At 43.1% G+C, this 18,730-nt stretch overlaps 1 protein-coding gene across 1 annotated transcript; it reads right to left on the bottom strand.

Annotated features, from left to right (window-relative positions):
* Positions 1-450: 450 nt before the first annotated feature.
* On the bottom strand, positions 451-13,967 carry CALM2 (calmodulin 2). Its single transcript, XM_032102795.1, has 6 exons — positions 13,793-13,967; positions 9,428-9,458; positions 4,344-4,487; positions 4,165-4,271; positions 3,158-3,293; positions 451-1,701 (listed from the first exon to the last, which is right to left on the bottom strand). Exons 1-6 carry the CDS (start codon positions 13,793-13,795, stop codon positions 1,673-1,675), a joined length of 450 nt encoding a protein of 149 aa, XP_031958686.1. The 5' UTR covers positions 13,796-13,967; the 3' UTR covers positions 451-1,672.
* Positions 13,968-18,730: the final 4,763 nt, after the last annotated feature.

Below are 18,730 nucleotides of genomic sequence, written 5' to 3'. Positions count from 1 at the left end.
TAAAGCATTAGGTAACTGCTCTGCTGGGACCAGTGAGGGTACCCAGAGGCAGGGGCCAATGCTTTGTTTAGAGGCCACCAGAGACCCCAACAAGATAACCAGATAGCATATGTACAGTCAAGTTAGTTGTTGCCAGGAGAGTAGAGGCAATGGGCATGAGCAGCCGCTGGCATTCTTTTGACTTCTTGGATTTGTCCTTGGTAGAAACCAGGTTTGTCTTCCACTTTTAAACAAATTTAAACCTTGACAAAAAACTAGTGCTAGAAGCACAATCATGCTCAATAACAAATGAGGAAGAGAATGTTTTCCTTCTGTACTTTGAGCTGACTGCTTCCTGAATGGCAACTCAGACATGGCAGTTTCAGAAAAGCCGAAGTGTGAGACTAAGTTACCCCAATGTAGCAGCTGACAGGGAACAAACTCCAAAATAATTAAAAGAAAGCAAACAGGTTTAGTTGTCGGAACAAGGAATTTTAATTTTAGGTCAACTATTGAACTAGGTCAACATCCAGTTCACAATGTCTACAGATAGTGGGCATAGCCAGTCACTACGGTAAGTTTATTGAAGCACCAAGCTCCACACAAGACTGTAAAATACATTTTAAACTACTAGTAAGAAAGCTTCTTCAAGTCAACAATACTATTAAGGGCCAGAGTTTAAGGACTAAGTTTTCACCTTCCAAGCTATTTTAAGACAGCCAATCCATTGCATAAGCAAACCAAACTGCTACATACTGAAACACAGAGCAGCAACTGCATTGAACAATTCCTGTAAATAATTCAAGGATACATTGAAACAGTATGGGTAAATTGTAATTTTTTATTGGAAAACAAATATACAACTTGGAATGGATTTGAGGCAAATCGTGCCATAAGCAGATTTTTTTTAAAATAAGTGGCTAAACAAAGTTTAAAAAGCATAGTAACAAGAGGAGAAAATGTTTTCTGGCACAGGACCAGCAGTACAAAAAAAACTTGTGTACGAGTACCTGGATAAATCACCCGTTTTGCATTAGTGCAACTTAAGTTTCATATTGTTGACTGTCAAATCGTCTACAACGTTAAGACTCCACACTTCAACAACATGTTACAGGCATGGCCACCAAGAAGTTACTGTGAAGTAAGCTAGGAGAATGACTTTTACAGTGCATTAGCCACATGATATATACTATTCACATCATTTTATCCTGCAGTTAAGCTGCAAAAGTCCTTATCCTCCCATCACAGAAAGAGGAAAAACTCCTATGTACTTGAGAACTAGAACCAGCATGTTGCTTTAACTAAGGAACAGCTAATGCACAGTAAACCCTAACTTACCTTATGTAACTTGTCACGCTAGTCATACCTAAGTTTCCTAAAGAAAGCTACTTTTTCAAATAGACAATCCAGATGTTCCCTCAGTTAACCAACTCCATCTACCTTTAGATGTGCAGAAGGGCTTAAATATCCAGAGTAAGCCACATGCAACATTTGTTACTTAGATCAATTTTCCAAAAATCAGAACAATGACAGTAAGATAAAGGAGAAAAACATGGAGGAATGGCCTTCTAATTACTATACATGCATAATCTTTTGACAGTAAGGGAAAAACCTTTTACAGATAAGTTACAAACAGAGAAAAGGCAAATAAACAATTTTGTACAAGAAATTTAACACATTCTGTACAACGTCTTCACTTCGCTGTCATCATTTGTACAAACTCTGTAAAAGGAAAGAGTTGCATGAGTTATTTGAGGAAAAAAAAAATCTGAATTGCAAGATCTGAGAAGTGGCCTTACCAGTGCTGAACATTGCTTCAAAACTGCGTTTTCAGTTACACTCAAAAAAGCATCTTCAAAACAGTCCCCTTTTCCACCAATCACACCTAAACTCCTCCTATTTTTAATGGCAAAAGGCCTTCACTTTTCCATAAAAGTTGGTCTCTCAGTGAACTGGGGAACAGCCTTACTTCCAAGATGAAACATTACAGGATCCCATGCCCACAGACTTATAGATGGGGACAAGATAACCAAAAATCACTAAGAGATCAGTACAAACCACACTGAACTGACAATCAACTAAGTCAGTGTGCAAGGCAAGACATTGTGTTGGTTTGAACTTTTATTTTCCAGAGCGGAACAGTTTAAGTCTTACTATTTTTTTTGCCTGGCTGGCTTTAAGCAACTGATTCAATGCTTAGTCACAATCCATTTTAAGTTAGAACCCACAATATGATTCTTCATTTATCTTGCTGAAACATAGTTTCAGGTACAATAATGACAGGAAACCCGGAACCTAAAAGGCATTAACTGGTTGCTCAAGTTTCAAAAGAGCAACTGTAAACAATAGGGACACAGACCCTCTCTAGTGCCAGTCTCTGAACAGCCTACTTGTAAACACAGTGATGAAGCCTTGTACATAATAATGACTTTTCACTCACAGATGACTGCTTATCCTTAGTCCACAATCAAAAAGGCCTCAAAGGGAAGGCATACCTACACCTCAGAAACAGCACAGATGTTATCTGAAAACACCCTAGAAATTTTCTGTGACATGTTCAAAATTTAAAATGAACAAGCTTAGCGTGTCTCAGCTGCCAATAACTGTCTACAAGAACTTCTGCTTGGATGGCTTCATTTATGTTTCAATGTCAGGAAGAAAGGAAGAAAGAGAAGTTACTGTTGCAGCTGATTTATGTGAAATAAATGTATTTAAAATATCTTTTGAAGGTTTTGAAGTTTCTGCATATTTTAAAAACTTTCCCCTTTTGACTGCTAAGTAATTTTAAAACCATTAATGACAAATGAGTGACTTCCTACAGTCAGATCAACATGCATTAGTGAACAGAACAGTACAAACAGTATGTGAACGTCTGACAACCTGCTTATTCTAATGGTCATTAGACATCATTAGATCTATAAAGTTAATTCTTACACTGTACAGCTGAATAGTCCTTTTTTGCCTTTGGCACAAAGGCAGCAATAACACTCAAAACTTAAAGCCATTTAGAGGTACACAATGTACATACTATTTGAACATTAGCTTAAAGGAACACTGTGTGCGTTCAGACGAACTTGTCTGAACACTGCCCTATTTAAACTCAGTGTGGCTATCAGCACCCACACAAGAACAAGCATGAGAAGTGCTACATAAAAAGAATCAATTAACAACCCCTTACCTTCATAGTTTACTTGACCATCACCATCAATGTCTGCTTCCCTAATCATTTCATCAACTTCTTCATCTGTTAGCTTCTCCCCCAGATTTGTCATCACATGACGGAGTTCTGCAGCACTAATGTAACCATTACCATCCTGGGAGGAGAAAAAGGAACACTCGAGTAGACTTGCCTAAGGCCTAGCAACTTAACTGTAACTCAGGAACGGTGCAGAGCAAATGGAACATTAAGAAGTTAACACAGCCTTAACTACTAGCACTTACACAAGGAAAATGAGAGCTGTAAGCATATCTTCAGCATTCTCCAATATCTCTGGACAGTGTAATACCATCTTATAATCTTTGTCTTATTCCAACACATTTTTAAACCACAAACAATGCAACTGGCACCTTTTGCAACTTCTTAGGTGACGGATGCCTACTAAATCATGTGACTGTGGTTCAAGTGGTGATTTCTTAGAACAGAAGCTACTTATCTGATTTGCCTGTTTAATGGAGCCCAGCACAAAGCCACAAGGCCTTGAGAGATGACTTTCACATATTCCAGTACTAGCTGGGACACTGAATATTGAAGCACTAGTGTATACTAACTCAACTGATGTTTTCCTCCCCACCCTCCCCAAGGCACCTCACATCATATTTTCAGCTCCAAGGTGAATCTTAAGTGAGCTGAGTAATTTTAGACTCTTTTAGCAATTTACTTAGCAAAGACTACATGACAGACTTAAAACGTTACATTTTAAGTACTTAAAAAACAATTTCCCTGCCAGTCATCTGCAAGTATCTCAGTATCACAGCAAGCAGTACTTAAAATAGTGTCACTCACTACTATCCTGGTAACTCATTTGACTTTCCCATACAACCACAGTAAATTAAGCTTTAGGGTGACTGGCCAACCTAGAGGCTGTCTATGACAGGACTGCAAATACCCCTCAGATCTGTGAGAAAGCACATTACAATCAGACCAAATTTTTTTAACAGAAATATTTCAGGTAAACATTACAGTACCTTGTCAAAGACACGGAACGCTTCTCTAATTTCTTCTTCACTATCTGTATCTTTCATTTTTCTTGCCATCATTGTCAGAAACTCTGGAAAGTCAATTGTACCATTGCCTGAAAGAGAATTACTTTGTTAGAAAAATGGCTTACGCACTTTATTAAATTACTTGTTAGTAAAGATCTTACCATCAGCATCTACTTCATTGATCATATCCTGTAGCTCTGCTTCTGTGGGGTTTTGACCAAGTGATCTCATCACTGTTCCCAACTCCTTTGTAGTTATAGTACCATCACCATCCTTGTCAAATAGTGAAAAAGCTTCTTTGAATTCTGCACAAAAACGAAAGAAGTTAATCCCTTAAGCTTTGAAATGTTAACAGTAGTAAAAAATTCACTGCTACTGATTGTTGCAAGTTACAAAATATGATTTCAATCTTTCATGAAAATTTTGTTATACTGCTCAGCCTGCTATAATTGCAATGCCAATATGGCAGCATCAGCATCTGAAAAAACACCCACCAGTCTACCAATCAACCACATGTTGACCTAAGTTAAGATGGAAGGACATCCATTTCCGAAGGCCTCAGATGTTTGTTACTCTCTATCTTGAATAAGGATTCCTAATATGGAGCTAAAATGGCTATCTGTAACTACAATGATTCACACCCTTGGTAGGAACTGCATCTCAAAAGGAAACAATATGGAATTGCTATGAGAAAATTGAAAATGGTACTTTAAAAATACATATGCTACAGCTTAATAGCACTTTTATTACTAATAGAGGAGATGAGTCAACAGAAAAAGGTATAATCAGACCAAACTACACCCAAGTTTCTCAATATAACCCACTTCCGCTGGACACAGATGTCTGAACAGTGTATGCTACCACAATTGTTCAAGGAGGAAAGTCACTGGAGTCATCGTTCCTGAAAAGCTGCTTACAAAACTGCTTCAGCCCTACTGTACTCTGAAACAGCCTTCACAGAAATGTTTCTGACTAGTTCTAAGGCTGCTTTGCTGTGTTTCAACACTACCTCTTAACCCCCTACAATGGCTGTATTGTAGCCAAGAATATTAATACAAGCATAACATGTTTAATTGTCCAGTCCAAAAATGGAGTTGGTTTTAATCCATGCCATCTGTCTTTGGCCACAGACCTTAAGCTAGCTCACTGGACTGCAGTAGCTCATGCACACATGACAGTTAAGCACAAACATCTTCTCTATTCCCTTGTAGACTTCAGATCCCTTTACAGCTTTTGAGCCATCTGAGATCATGGCTTTGGACAACTCATCAGCTCAAGGGTACTCCTGCATCACAAATACTTCCAAGAATTGGTTTTTTTCAACATTTCCATGCAGCCAGCTTTCCAGATGGTGGGTTTCCCAGACCAGAATTAGTCACAGGAAAAGTTGCATTTTCACATGACCTGAATGAAGCCTTACTTCATACTCTGAAACCCTTGAGGTGAGTACAAGCTGGCAAATATCAAAAATTCAACTACAAAAATAGGGTTTTTATAGTTCACGAATGCAGCTGTAACACCAGAATTGCAATAAAGTCCCATCCAGGAAAAAAAATCCCCTACTCTTCTACATTTAACAGTTTGAAGTGTTCCAAGAGCCAATCCCCCCTGTTCAGCCCATGAGAATCAGAGCAAGGCTACCACAGGACCAGTAGAAACAGTTTCAAGCCAGTATACCTACAATCACTTCCAAATGGTCTTTGGGGGGCTGGTTTCAGTTATCTTGGAGGCAACAAACAGGTTTCTTGGGACTAAACTCTTACACCAGAGAAGAAAATGCTCTTGGGTCAATCTAGTAGAGAAGTTCATAGTCTATCATAGAAGAGCCCCAGAAGGGGAAGGTTGCATCTTCATGAAAAGTGCTCAAGCCTTACTCAAAACATTTAGCTGTTAACCACTTCATCCTTCATGTGAAAGTCAACCATCACTAACCCGAACATGAAGCAAACTTCACAGTAATGCAGTGACCCTGCTTAGAAAAGGTAATACTTAACTCTTACACAAAATTCAAAGACTTGTGTTTTATAACATGGGCCTTTCAGTGGTGTATTCTCAAACTTGAACCATTCAAAGGACAACTCTACCCCTTCTTTTACTCAAAGATGCTGTAGGCTAAAAAGCAAACAGCTATAAAGCATAAAGAAAATAAAACAAGTTGAAGATTAGCAGCATACTCCTTTGTGAAATGCTGGATCAAGAATACCATTAAAATACCTCTCTAACCACTTCTAGGAACCACCTCCAGTAATTAGAACAAAGGAGTAACAACCTACGCAGATGCAGTTTAGACTAGAACAAGAACAACCTAGCATAGCTTTGGTAGATTTGCAGCCATGGCTAGTGAAGGCACCTATGAAATACTGAAGTTTAATGAGCAACTCAATTCTGGCATCCTGCAACATAAGGTTATAAAACACACCTCGTACACTTAAAACGCCTTGACTCCATATAGCATGTAAAGCAAATCCTCTTTATTCCACACTTCTCCACACCAAACTGCAAATAAAAACTCTGTTCTAAGGTTACACGGTTTCAGCCTTTTCACCCTTCTGAAAAGCATCCTGCATCATGAGAAAAAACTACTTACAGGCCCCATAAAAGACAGATTAATCCAACAGAATGTGAACTCCAACAACCTAGCTCAAAATATTCTTTTAACCATAGCTTCTGAGGCATCTGTGCACCACATCACCTTTTCAAATGGAGTGGCAGCCTTCAATGACCTAATATGTTCAGTGAACCAGGACTACCATATCCACTCGTATGCAATTTAGCCAGCTATGCCTGGAATATTTATAGGAGAATGTCAATTGTTCTCTTCACAGCTACCAGGACCTCAACACTCAAACATGTCTATTTCTACAATGACAAATTTTAAATCACTGTTGCAGTCAAATCCCCAACAGAGAACCACAGCACACTAAAGGAACAAGACAATGAACACCATACATAGGCCTATTTGTACACAGAGCCCGTTTAGAACTCTCAAGTCCAGGGGAAGGATAGCTCACTACACCAGTTGGCTTTGGGACAAAAGCATTTTCAGGCTGCTCTCCCATCTGACCACCCAAAAGGTCCTGACCTATATATCTTTGTAACACAACACTTAACCAAAGGGAGAGCCACTTAACTTCACAACTTAATTCTTCCTGAATGAAACTGCAGCCAGTATTACATTCTGTAGCTACCTGGCTTTCAGTATCAGTCTTTCACATGAACAAAATCTGGGAAGGTTTCCACCCCTACCGACACTGACAAGAAGCTTCAGTCCTATATGATCAATGTGTTCCACAGGAAATGACACCTGGAACCTTTAACAACTGTATTCTGGTGCTTCACAGCAGAGGGGGAAGAATTTAAGCCCTGGGGAAGTGGCTGCTTTAAGTAGTCTGGTCTTCTATTTTAGGAAAGATAAATGTTGTCTCTACCTTGCACTACCATTTCCTAAGTCTGCCTTCAAACCAAAAGCTAGGTATCTCCAGGGAAGCTCAGCTAGAATGGTGGTGGCTCAAGTTTTTCAAGCCACTCTCAGCAGAACATTCAAATTGTACCTCTAAGAATCTTAACATGCAAGATCACTGGCCTTCAACAGCAAAAATAAATAGATGCAGCCTTTCCTAAGCAGTACTGAGAATGATTCCTTCACACACCAGCAGTGGGCTTATGTCTTCACATCTGAGGTACACGGTTTACTTGCAAATACATTTGCTTAACAAAACATCATAACTGCCCTGAAAGCGGCAGGCCATTTTACACTGGCTACCAAGACATACTTTTATTCCTTCCATGCACATGAAAGCCTCTATTCCGGTATGACAGGCTCATCAGTACTTAGTTTTGGCTCTGAGGACTGTATGATCAGTACTGAATAGCTAAAATTTGCACTAATCCCAAGGTAGTGTTAATAAACTTCCTGTTTATATTCCATATTTGGCTACATCAACTAATAACGCTTCTACAATTAACTGGAACAATGAACCGTTATTGGAAAGACAGAAGTGACAATTGATAAATCATGCTCTAACTAAAATGATCACAAACCCCTTAAGCTATGTAGGCCAGTTACCCCCCACCCCAAAAAATCTGAAGTTTAACTAAATTTGGCTTGTGCTTACTCGTAAGACAGTACCATGGCAACAAGTAAATAGACTAAGGACTTTCCACAAAACCATAATTAGTCTCCTTTGAGTAAAAGCAAGCTTCTGAAGTCTAAAAGCTACAGAAGAATGTTCTTAAACTTCAGATTTGGCAATTACGGCAAAAACAAACCGGCTCATAATGACACTTCTGTTTAATACAGTGCCTTCAAGAGCTGCACCATAGTTAAACAGTAGTGTCTCAGAGGCTGTTCCTTGTATGCTTGACCTGGTACTATTAGATTAGCAGAACCCTAACATCCACTAAAATAATTTCACATGACAGTTATGCACATCAAGACTTTCTAGTATTAACACCATACACTTGTCAGATCAAAATCATGAAGTTCTTGAATGTCTATGGCAAAGCTGAATTCTGTATCACCAGCTTTAAGTCACATCTATTATTCAAGTTAAAATCAGTGTACCAAGAGCAATGAGACACATAAGTTTGTGCAGGCTGCATAAGTAGAAGACATGATAACCAGAAGTTTTTGCCATTAGTAGGTGGTTGTCAGTGCACATAACCCATTGCTAGGGGGCCAATACCAAGATACAACAGATGCACATTTATTTAAGCATTTCAGAGCAAGTGCCAGACCATCAAAACAGCATACACAACATTTGTGTCCAAGTACACAATACAGTTCCAAATATGGAATATCAAGAGTTGTCATCATGAAGCCAGTCTCTGCTGTCATCAAGAGCCACTCAAACATCTCTGCTGACAGGAGACAGCAAAGTAAATTATTTTTGCCGTCTGTTAAAAAAGCACTGAATATTCCAAGCCTTCACCAGATTTGTCGTCATCCCCTGTGCCCCACCCCTCTTTCAGTCTCCACCTGGGACACCTCTCTAGTCATGAGAGAAGAATAAGCACAAGTCTACTAGCTAGAAAAGCTGTGAGGATTTTTTAACTACACATTCATTATATCCACGGTGCTTTTACAGTAGATAAGCCTTTAAAACTTAGGTGACAAATTAAAACATTCTACCATACTACTTTAGTATCTAAGAAAGCTAAATATCTTGTGTAACACAGACTGCCACTGGATTAAGAGATGTGCCAGGTCAAGCAGTAGCAGCAACACAACACACAGAAACCTCACCTGCAATCTGCTCTTCTGTCAGTTGATCAGCCTGCAATAAAACAGAATACAATTACAGTTGTAACAAAAGTTCAAGGCAAAATGCAACATACTTGTAGAGGCCTCTGAATATGGTAGCTGCTCTTCAGGACTAATCTGAAATAGCACTAATACAGCTCAGAAGTCATCAGGATTGCTTGCTAAGTAAGAACTGGCAGCCTATCATCCTTTCCAGACCCTGTAATATCAAATACACCCAAGTAATAGATTACCACGTGTATCAACCAATAACCCAAGCAACACTAGCAAGCTCAAGGCACACAAGCCCTTTAAAACCACAGACTGGTTTAAAAAACTCATTTACACGGCACACTAAGCTGTGTAAATGAGTACTTTAGGTCTCAGTAATGCAGCAGTAACCTCCAAATGCCAAATTTATGGCAACTAACTAAAATTAGAAAAATATACTCTTCACTAGAATTAAACCATCCCCTGATGAACATGAAGCTTCATGTCCAAGATCTGGCCGTAAAAGATACCAGCTTCAGTTCAAACTGGTTATTTCAGTGGCATACAGCTGTCTACACTTTTTTCAGACCACTTTCTACATTGACTCAGTCAGCATAAGGTAATAGGGCCACTAGAGAAAGGTTCTGTGGTCTAAGACAATTTCTGTATCAGCTGGGTAAGCTCCAGTTTATACTTCATTTTCCTCTCTCACCAGTTTTGAATCCATTAGATTTGACAGCAATAAAAATCATCCGTCTTTCAGGCCAAACCCAAAATGAACTTTGCTCTTGAAAAAACACCAAGATGTCTGACGACTGTAGAAATACTCTCCCTAGGTTCTCAAATCAGCTAATTCTTCAAACAAATTCTGGATAGCTTGAGTACTGCTTTGCAGTAACAAAGCAACGCATTTCCTTCAGGGAAGCTTCTTGAACCCTTTACTTCATAGTACCCCACTGAAGAGTAAAAACCACTGAAATACAGAAAATACATTCACTGCTGAATTTCAACACTGTTTTTTCAACTTTGTTCCTGTTGTGACCATTTCAGCAGCAATCTTTTTATAATCACTGCAATATTGACAGGAAGTTTCGGTCATTAACTATGCCCACCGAAGTCTCTCTACACATTAGCATCTGTCAAGGAAAGACTTAGGAAAGTGTATTTACAATACCTGTCAATTTTTACTTTGCCGACTTCAATTTGAATTACATTTTTATACTGCATGTGAACTTTAAGTTACCAGCTGCAGGTTATTCTTCCTGTAACAGAAGTGAAGGTGGCTGCTCAAGCTGTCATACAAAAACTGAACTGCTTACAAAACCCTCTACGCACACAATACAGCAACAGCCCAAGATAAAGGCCACAGACTGGCTGGAGCTCACCTACTTTAAGAATCAAGACTAGGCTACTGAGCAACTTCTAAATCAGCAGCCAATGGGTACTGACAGTTACAGATTCATTTCAGCTGCTGTAGGAAGAATTCTCACGCAGGTTCCACTTTTTGTTAAAAAAAAAAAAAAAACCAAGAAAAAAGACTAGGGTGGCAGCAGCACTGCTGAGAACATAACCAATTCAAAACTAAGCTTTGGGATGGAAGTGTTCTGCTGGTCACTCAGCAGAAGCCTAACAGATTTTCACTTGTCTGGAGAGTATCATTAACACAGACTCATACCTTTGCATGCTATTTACATTTTTATTGTTTCGGTTAAGAGAATGATGTGCTATATTTCCATAAGATAGTTATAGCCACAGAAAGCTGTAGATCAGATTTAAGCAGCAAGAATCTAGTTTATTTAGGTTAATACGTATGGGTTACCAAGTTGAGTCACATACTGTTTTATATAAATAATTTTATATGGAGACATGACATAGCAGTATGTAAGTTGTTAAGCATTCCCAAACTCTTCCTTCTCTGTAACTCTTCCAGCAACTTAACACATCCTAACGATGAATTTGGATGACCTCTGACAATACCTGTAAGAGGTACAGTGCTTGAGAAGAGCACAAAGCTTATTAGAAGGCACAGGTATGGAGCAGTTGAAAGATAAGCGGGGAGGTGGGGCAAGGTTGAACAAACACCATCTGTACTCTGCAGTGCTGGGCTCTGCAGCGACTGCTGCGCAACAGCAGTAAAAGGCGGAGCCAGCAAGCCTGCCAGCTCCCTGCCTCCCGTGCCACCCAGGTGGAGGGCTATCAGCCTGGAACCATGACTGCCACTTACACGCCACTGTGGCCTTCCTAGAGGGGCCTCACGGAGTTCTGGATAATGGTGCACCATACACGTCATAGTGTGCACACCTTCACCAGTTCAAAGCGGCTTCCAGACCGAGTGGTTAAATGCTGACTGTAAGGTGCCCGTGCAGAAGGTCTGACATCCCCTTTACTGTGGCCGAGACCCACCTGAAACCCTCATTTGATGCCATCACAGCTTTGACGTGGCATTCTGTGATTCACGTTGCAGCACTTTCATTTTCACTGCAATAGCTCCCATCCCCCACCCCCAGAGTGTGCGGAGGGCCTGACAAAGAATCCAAACCTCCCAGGAAAGCAGGGGAGCTGCTGCGTGTGCGGCCGTTTCTGTGGCACATGCAGCCTCTAGAGGTAGTGTTTCATTACAGCCGTGGCTGCTCTGCAGTAACCCAGTCTGGGAGCTCCTCCACAGAGCTGACGAACACTGCCCAATAGAGAGCTACCAGCGAATGGCAGCGCAGGTGACACTGCTTGCCTCTAAAATTTGGCATTTCGGTGTACTTCACAAGCATCAGAACTGAAGGGACACTTCTGTTCTGGCAGGATTAACTATAGAACAACACCCAGACTAGCCTATATAGACTAAAATTAGGGTTATGATAGGTTAGCTTGTTTTGGGAGCAAATCGCTCTGGCTTATCTAGCATGGGGAACACTGGACAGTCACAGGTTGAGCCAGTCTGGTCTGTCAGGACGAACTCTAACCACATTCAAAGTGTCACTGTGCCTCCTGGACACACCCATTTTTACACAGACCTTGCTTGAAGATACTCCATTTTTGGTTCTGTACAGATGATGACTAAATGCAGTAAGTCTTTTGCTGCTACGTTCATTGTGGGTTTGGTTTTTTTTTTTCCCCCTGCTTTACGGATGGTTTGCTGTGTAAGTTCGTAATTCAAACTAAAGAATAAATTCAGGCTTCTATTCACCAAATTTCTTTGCCCAGAGACAGCATTTCAAAAAATCCTAAATTTTAAGTAGCCATCGTTCACATTAGACATGACGAGCTGACAGTCATTTGATTCCTTAAGAACATAATGAATGAAAAGACAATTCCACTCTACTGCATCTTCTCTTAATGCAGAGATAGCACTAAGTGGTCCCTGGTGCTGCTTTCGCAACAGAATTGCTCCTTTTTGTACGTTTCTCTGTAGCCACTTGTTTTAATTTAAAAAAAAAAACCACAAACAAAAAACCACAAACGCTAAACTCACATCCTTTAGACTGAATTTGAAACCATCCTCCAATTTCACAAAATGCGTTCTATTTCGACAGTGGATTACATTTCTAAACGCATCGCTAGTAATATTAAAAACGCAGGACTGTCCTCTGCAATGACCAAAACGGGAAGCAAAAATTGTTTAAAAAAAAAAAAAAAAAAAGAACACGAATAATCCCTTGTCCAACAGAGCCACCAACAGCATGGCGCTACCACGGAACCGACAGGGACTCCAACGCGAGCTGACAACAGGTCTAGCGAGGAGGGCGATGGTGCAGTGAGGCACAGCCTGCCCCTCATCATCATGCTGCTCAGAAGCTGCAGGGCTCCGCAGTGCATTATTATGACCAGGCGCAGCACACCTCGCTAGCGAGCCGGACAGCTTAGGCTGCCTCATTCAGCCCCATTCAGCCGCACATGCCGAGAGCAGGGAGGGAGAAAGCGATAAGAAAGCAGAGCTGATGCCACCGTGGCAAGCTCCTTTCCCCCCTCCTCCCAAGACCGCGCGTCCCCTCCCAGGAGGGACCGCTAGCCGCCGCTGCCCCCAGCACACGCCCGGCGCCGCCTCACGGCGCTCCCGCCGACCCAGGGGCCGTTTGGATTTGAATCCCCACCAACGCCCCAGGGCGGGAAAGGGACCCGGGCGGCACCCGCCGCCGCCGCCACTTCCTCCCACGCAAACAGCGCCTCCGAGCGGGACCCTCCGCCCCAGCCTGAGCCCGCCGGCCGCGGCAAGCGACAGCTTCATCCATCCCCATACCCTTCTGCCAGCGACCTCGCCCCACATCAGCCAACCCCCCTCCCCCCGTCCTCCATCCGCACCGAACTCAGCCTCCCCCATACCCCCGCACCGCATCGCAGCGGCGCCCGCCGAACCCCGCATCTGCCCCGTGCCCAGGGACTCACCATGGTGGCCCGGCCTGGCTGCGAGGTGCGGTAGGAGCTGAGGGCTACACGGGGCGCACGCTGCGCAACCTGCCCGCTGCACGGCTCGCCTCACACTGAGCCCTGCCCGCCCGCCGGCGGCGCCTCATAAACCGCCTCACCGCCCGGATCGCTCCGCGCCGCTCCCTCCCCCCTCCCTTCCCCCGACAGTGAACGGAGTTGCGAAACGAGTCCCGGCTCCTCGCGCTCTCCTCGGCAGGGCACCCCGCACCCCGCGTGCCGCTCCTTCTGCCCCAGAGCCCCGCCGCAGGAACGGGCGAGGTGCGGAAAATAGGGGGAAGCAGCGCTTGTGAAACGGCGGGGGCAGCGGGGGGAGGTCGAGGAGGGGGGCGGGGACCGGAGCTGGGGACTATTTCTCTGCGCGGAAGAGGATTTTAGGAAAAAAATGCCGAGGAGTGTGAGGTCTCCATACGGAGGGCGCTGATTGGTGGGTTCGTACCTGCAATGCGTCACTCGGACATGCACAGTCTGGGCTGGCGAGGCGGGCTCCCCTCCCCCCGCCCGCAGTGCGTGAGGGCCGGAGCGGCCCCGCAGTCCCGCGGAGCCGCCGCTCCCGCGCCCTCCCGGCCCCCCAGACCAGGGCGGCAGCCGCGTCCCCGGGAGCGCGTTTGCCACAACCTTCCGAGCCTTCATCTCCGTGCTGTGCTCCGGCCAGTCTCGCCCACACGGAGTTACCAAATGAGATTCGCTGTGCATCCAGCACAGTCCAGAAAAATTCCCACCCCGCGCTGCAAGCTAGAGGTGCTTCGTCGCTTGGTAGCGTTGTTTAAAAGAACAGATTTCAGAGAATCAGGTTGGAACAGACCTCTGAGATCATCGAGTCCCACCCGTGAGCAATCACCTCCATGTAACTAGACCATGGCACTGAGTGCCACATCCAGGCTTTCCTTAAGCACCTCCAGGGACGGTGACTCCACCGCCTCCCCGGGCAGCCCATTCCAATGTGTAATCTTCCTTTCTGTGAAGAAATTCTTCCTGACGCCCAACCCGAACCTCCCCAGTTAGACATTTTCCCTGTTCCCCCACCATTTCCCCTGTTAGGAATCACATATGCCCTGGTCCTGTACCTAAGGACACGTGGCCAGCAATTCTGAGCTAAAATCCGGAGTCTTGTAAGGGTTTTCTGTAAGATGCATTTGGACAAATAACTCCCAAGTGCAATTTTCAAACTTGCACATGTATTTTCAAAGGTAATTCAACAGAGAGCTGCAACACTGGCTGAGCCCAGTGACAGCAGATCTACCTGCCTTCTGTGAAAACCACAACACTCGTTTTTGGGACCATAAATACATTATTAAACTTTGGGGGCCTGAGTTAAAGTTTTCTGACCTAAGTTTGAACACAAATCACAATACCAATCACATTTCAAAGAAAAATTACCTACTTCCACATCTATTGCAAGAATTATTTAGTTGGTATTTACACAGTATGTAAACAAATAGTATTTTATACCTATCTGTGCACTGTTACTACACAAACTAGAGCAATGGCTCTCACTTTGCACACTAAAGAGGTTTTACTCATCTCTGGTTTTTGCAGTCTTTGGTTTATAGGCCATAGAAGTAGGATGTGCTTGGGAGGGGACTGGCATGAATAAACTCATAAAAGAAAAATTCTGTGAGTTTTTCCCCCTGAGCATTAATTCAAATTCTCAGGTCTGCTTTCTTTTAAGGATGATTTTGTGTCCACTGAATTCAGAAACAAAGTGGGGGAAAAAAACCTAGAAGGCCTAGTTTCTTGAACTAATCAAGGATTATACCCTTTATTGAGTACAGCACCCCTCATCCTCGCTTCCTCACTCTGTGGTCATAGGAAGTACAGAAAACAACACCACAGACTTAAAGCTGGCCTCCAGCCTTGAAATCTATCTGCAGTTACTGTTTTGTGATACACTGGTTTGTTAGGCCTCCTTTCCCCTTACATGTATTTATAGTCCACAAATCCAGCACATCTGAACTATTGTCTATTCAAAGTCTGATAACATTTTTTTCAATGTGTAATGTGTACCTAGATGAATAAAATACTTCCCAGAGCAGGCAGTGACTGCCAAAGTCATTGTTGCGCACGCCTCCTCCAACCACTGCCACAGGAAGCAGGAGCAAATCCCTGCCTGTGGTCAGGCTGTGCTGGATGCAGACAGCTGAGCTTCAATCGAATTTTCCTCCTCCCTGATGCCCTCTTTGGTTCAGTGTTAAGGATTGCTCTGACATTCCCAGCTTCTTTACATTTCTAGAGGTGTGAATCTGTGCAGAAAAGTTCTGGACCAAAAAATTCATCACCTGCTCTAGAGTTGGGATAAAAGTGGCATAGCAGTGCTCAGGGTGCATGCCTGTCACACCCTCAAATCTGGAGCAGATCAGAGCAGAGTGCTGGTGCGTCTGTGGAGCAAAACCATCTGCTGTGGAGACCATAGCTTGGGTCCTGGCAACAGAACACCCACGGGTGCATGGTGCTGGGCCTGATCTGCCAAGACCTTTCCTTGGCATCTGTCTTTTATCCTCAAATTACCTCAGAGAGGCAAAACATTGTGACACCTGGGTTGCTCAGGTGCCCAGGCTCAAGGAATCTATTGAGATGTTGTAAATCAGCATTTCTGTGTAACTGGTCCTGAGAAATTTGATGAGAAGTATGTGGAAGGGCTGTATTGAGACAGCAAGGTCTGAGTCCTGTTCCTGGAGTTTGCCCCTGGTCATCTTGAGCATGGAGGCTTTAGGAAACCTGAGGCCCACAGCATGAATAAGAGGTAGGCTTGCTAATTATGGCCTAAGGGTCTGCTGAGGAGCAGGGACTTGAATGCAAGGGTCCCAGAGAACCTGACCACCATATTGTATGTTTTTGTGGATGTCCCTTAAAGGATTTGGTGTCTGTAATTTATATTAAATTCTTCATACTCTTTTTAGTTATGTTCAGTTTTCTCTAAAGAAATGGTCATTCAGAGCATCCTCCCTCTGCCGTATGTTTCTTAGGTCCCCTGGTTCCTTGATCTCTCTCTCTTCCATTTCTCTGTTCTTATGTGTCTCCTCTTTTCCATCTGCATTTTCCTTCAGCAGCACCCATTTCCTGTGGGTTTCATCACCACCCCCACCCTGCTTCCATCTGTTGAAGAGATCAGCCACGAAGTTAACTTGCAATTACACTACCCGTGAAATTACACCAACACTTCCAGTGGCATTACTAAGCGTTAAAGCGAACACCCTGGTGAAATTAATGGGAGAGGGGGGAATTTGCCCCTTGCACAAACGGGTTGTTGGCAACCTCAGGTAGGCAAACCAGCCGATCCTCAGGTATATTGGGGTAGCCTAGAGAGGCAGAGTTGCTTTTCAGCAACCTAGCTGACACTCTCTGCAGCCTGCATGTGCCATGAGAAGCAGGAAAATACATCAAATGACCAGCCCCAGCTGCAGTCTGCAACTCTGACACCTCTGACAGAGCAATAATGGGAAATGATGGTAATTGCTCTGTTGCAATGGTCAGGTATAGTTCTACCACCTCAGTCTTTTTAACGTGATATTTTCTCTCTCTGCTATGTAATTTAATAGATTTGTCAATGTTTGTGATCTGTGCTTTTTTTTTTTCCCTCAACACAGAAATGCAGTTTTATAGAAGTCCAGTCTCAGGATTAGGGCAGCAAATTAGAAAAGCAATTTGGGTTCCAAGGTTAGAAGAGCTGCATATGCCAGCAATTTTCACAGTTACTCTTTTTTGTATATTTAATATTGTGTAAATGCAATTTATTCTATAATTTTAATAATACTTTAGTGGATCATTTGGACTGATGTACACAGAATGCTGTGCCATGGTACAAAATGCTATTGCTGCTTCCTCAAGATTATTGTAATAGTTTGAACAACCTAATTAGAAATTAACTGCAAATTTTATAAGTGAATTTCTGAGGTAAGAAGAAAAAAGTTCTCTACTTATCACAAGTACTAACACTTAGCATTTAACTGCTGCATACAGAAGGAAAATAGCTCATGGCTGTTTTTCCATAATGGGTCTGATTTTTCCAGCTTTTTCCGTAACACAGAACCTGCCCCCCTGAGACAGGCCTTTATCCCCAGTTCCAGCTTTATGGGCATAAAACTAAGGTGGAAATCAATATTTATCCACCCAGATGTACTTGGAAGGCCCATTCAGCCCTCAGCAAGGAAAAACTTAGTTGTCTACAAAGTTTTAAGGTGCTAAATGAGACATCTCAGTTTCTGGTATTCTGAGAGCATCTACTGATCAAACAATCCAGAATGCTGAGAACTGGGAGGCTACCCTCGCCTCACCTGGATGGCAGCAGTGGATAGAAAAAACCAGAGGTTTATTGACGGTGGTGGATGGAAGACACCTCCTCTAAGATAAACATGGTTGTGGGAATAACTGCACTTTCTCCTTGCATGTTGAAAGCCTTGTCCTGTCCTTTGTGCCTGGTCCCTGGAGCACTCACACCTGGACTGCACAGTGCCCGTGAATCACAAGGATGACATTTCTTCCCCTAGGGAATATGGACAGGTGATTCCTCCCACACTTCGCTTTCTGTAGGAAGTGCACAGACAAGAGCAGTACATGGCAGCAGGGAGTGCATTACACGCTTTCAGAATATGCTGTGGCTGTGTCAATGCTGAAGGTGACCCAGGCATATCCCAGTCAGCTTTTAGGTAATTCAGACAGGGATACCAAGGTAGCTTGAGCAGTGTGGTGCCTTCCATGGAGCACCAGACCCGCTGGAGAAGCTGGGCAGATTTGCGGCCAGCGGATACAGAGCTCTGTTGTGGGGATTACACTGCTCCCTTCCTCAAGGCTAGATGTTGTAAAGCTGATTCAGGTGACCTAAAGCTGACTCTTTAACCGTATTGTGACCATTCACTAACACAAAACAAGGCAAAAGAGTCAAAAAAAGGCAGATGGGTG

The sequence above is a fragment of the Corvus moneduloides genome, chromosome 3 (assembly GCF_009650955.1).
Source record: "Corvus moneduloides isolate bCorMon1 chromosome 3, bCorMon1.pri, whole genome shotgun sequence".
In the NCBI taxonomy this organism is placed as follows: Eukaryota; Metazoa; Chordata; class Aves; order Passeriformes; family Corvidae; genus Corvus; species Corvus moneduloides.
Note: the sequence above shows the minus strand (reverse complement) of the source record. Positions and strands in the feature narration are given on the sequence as shown.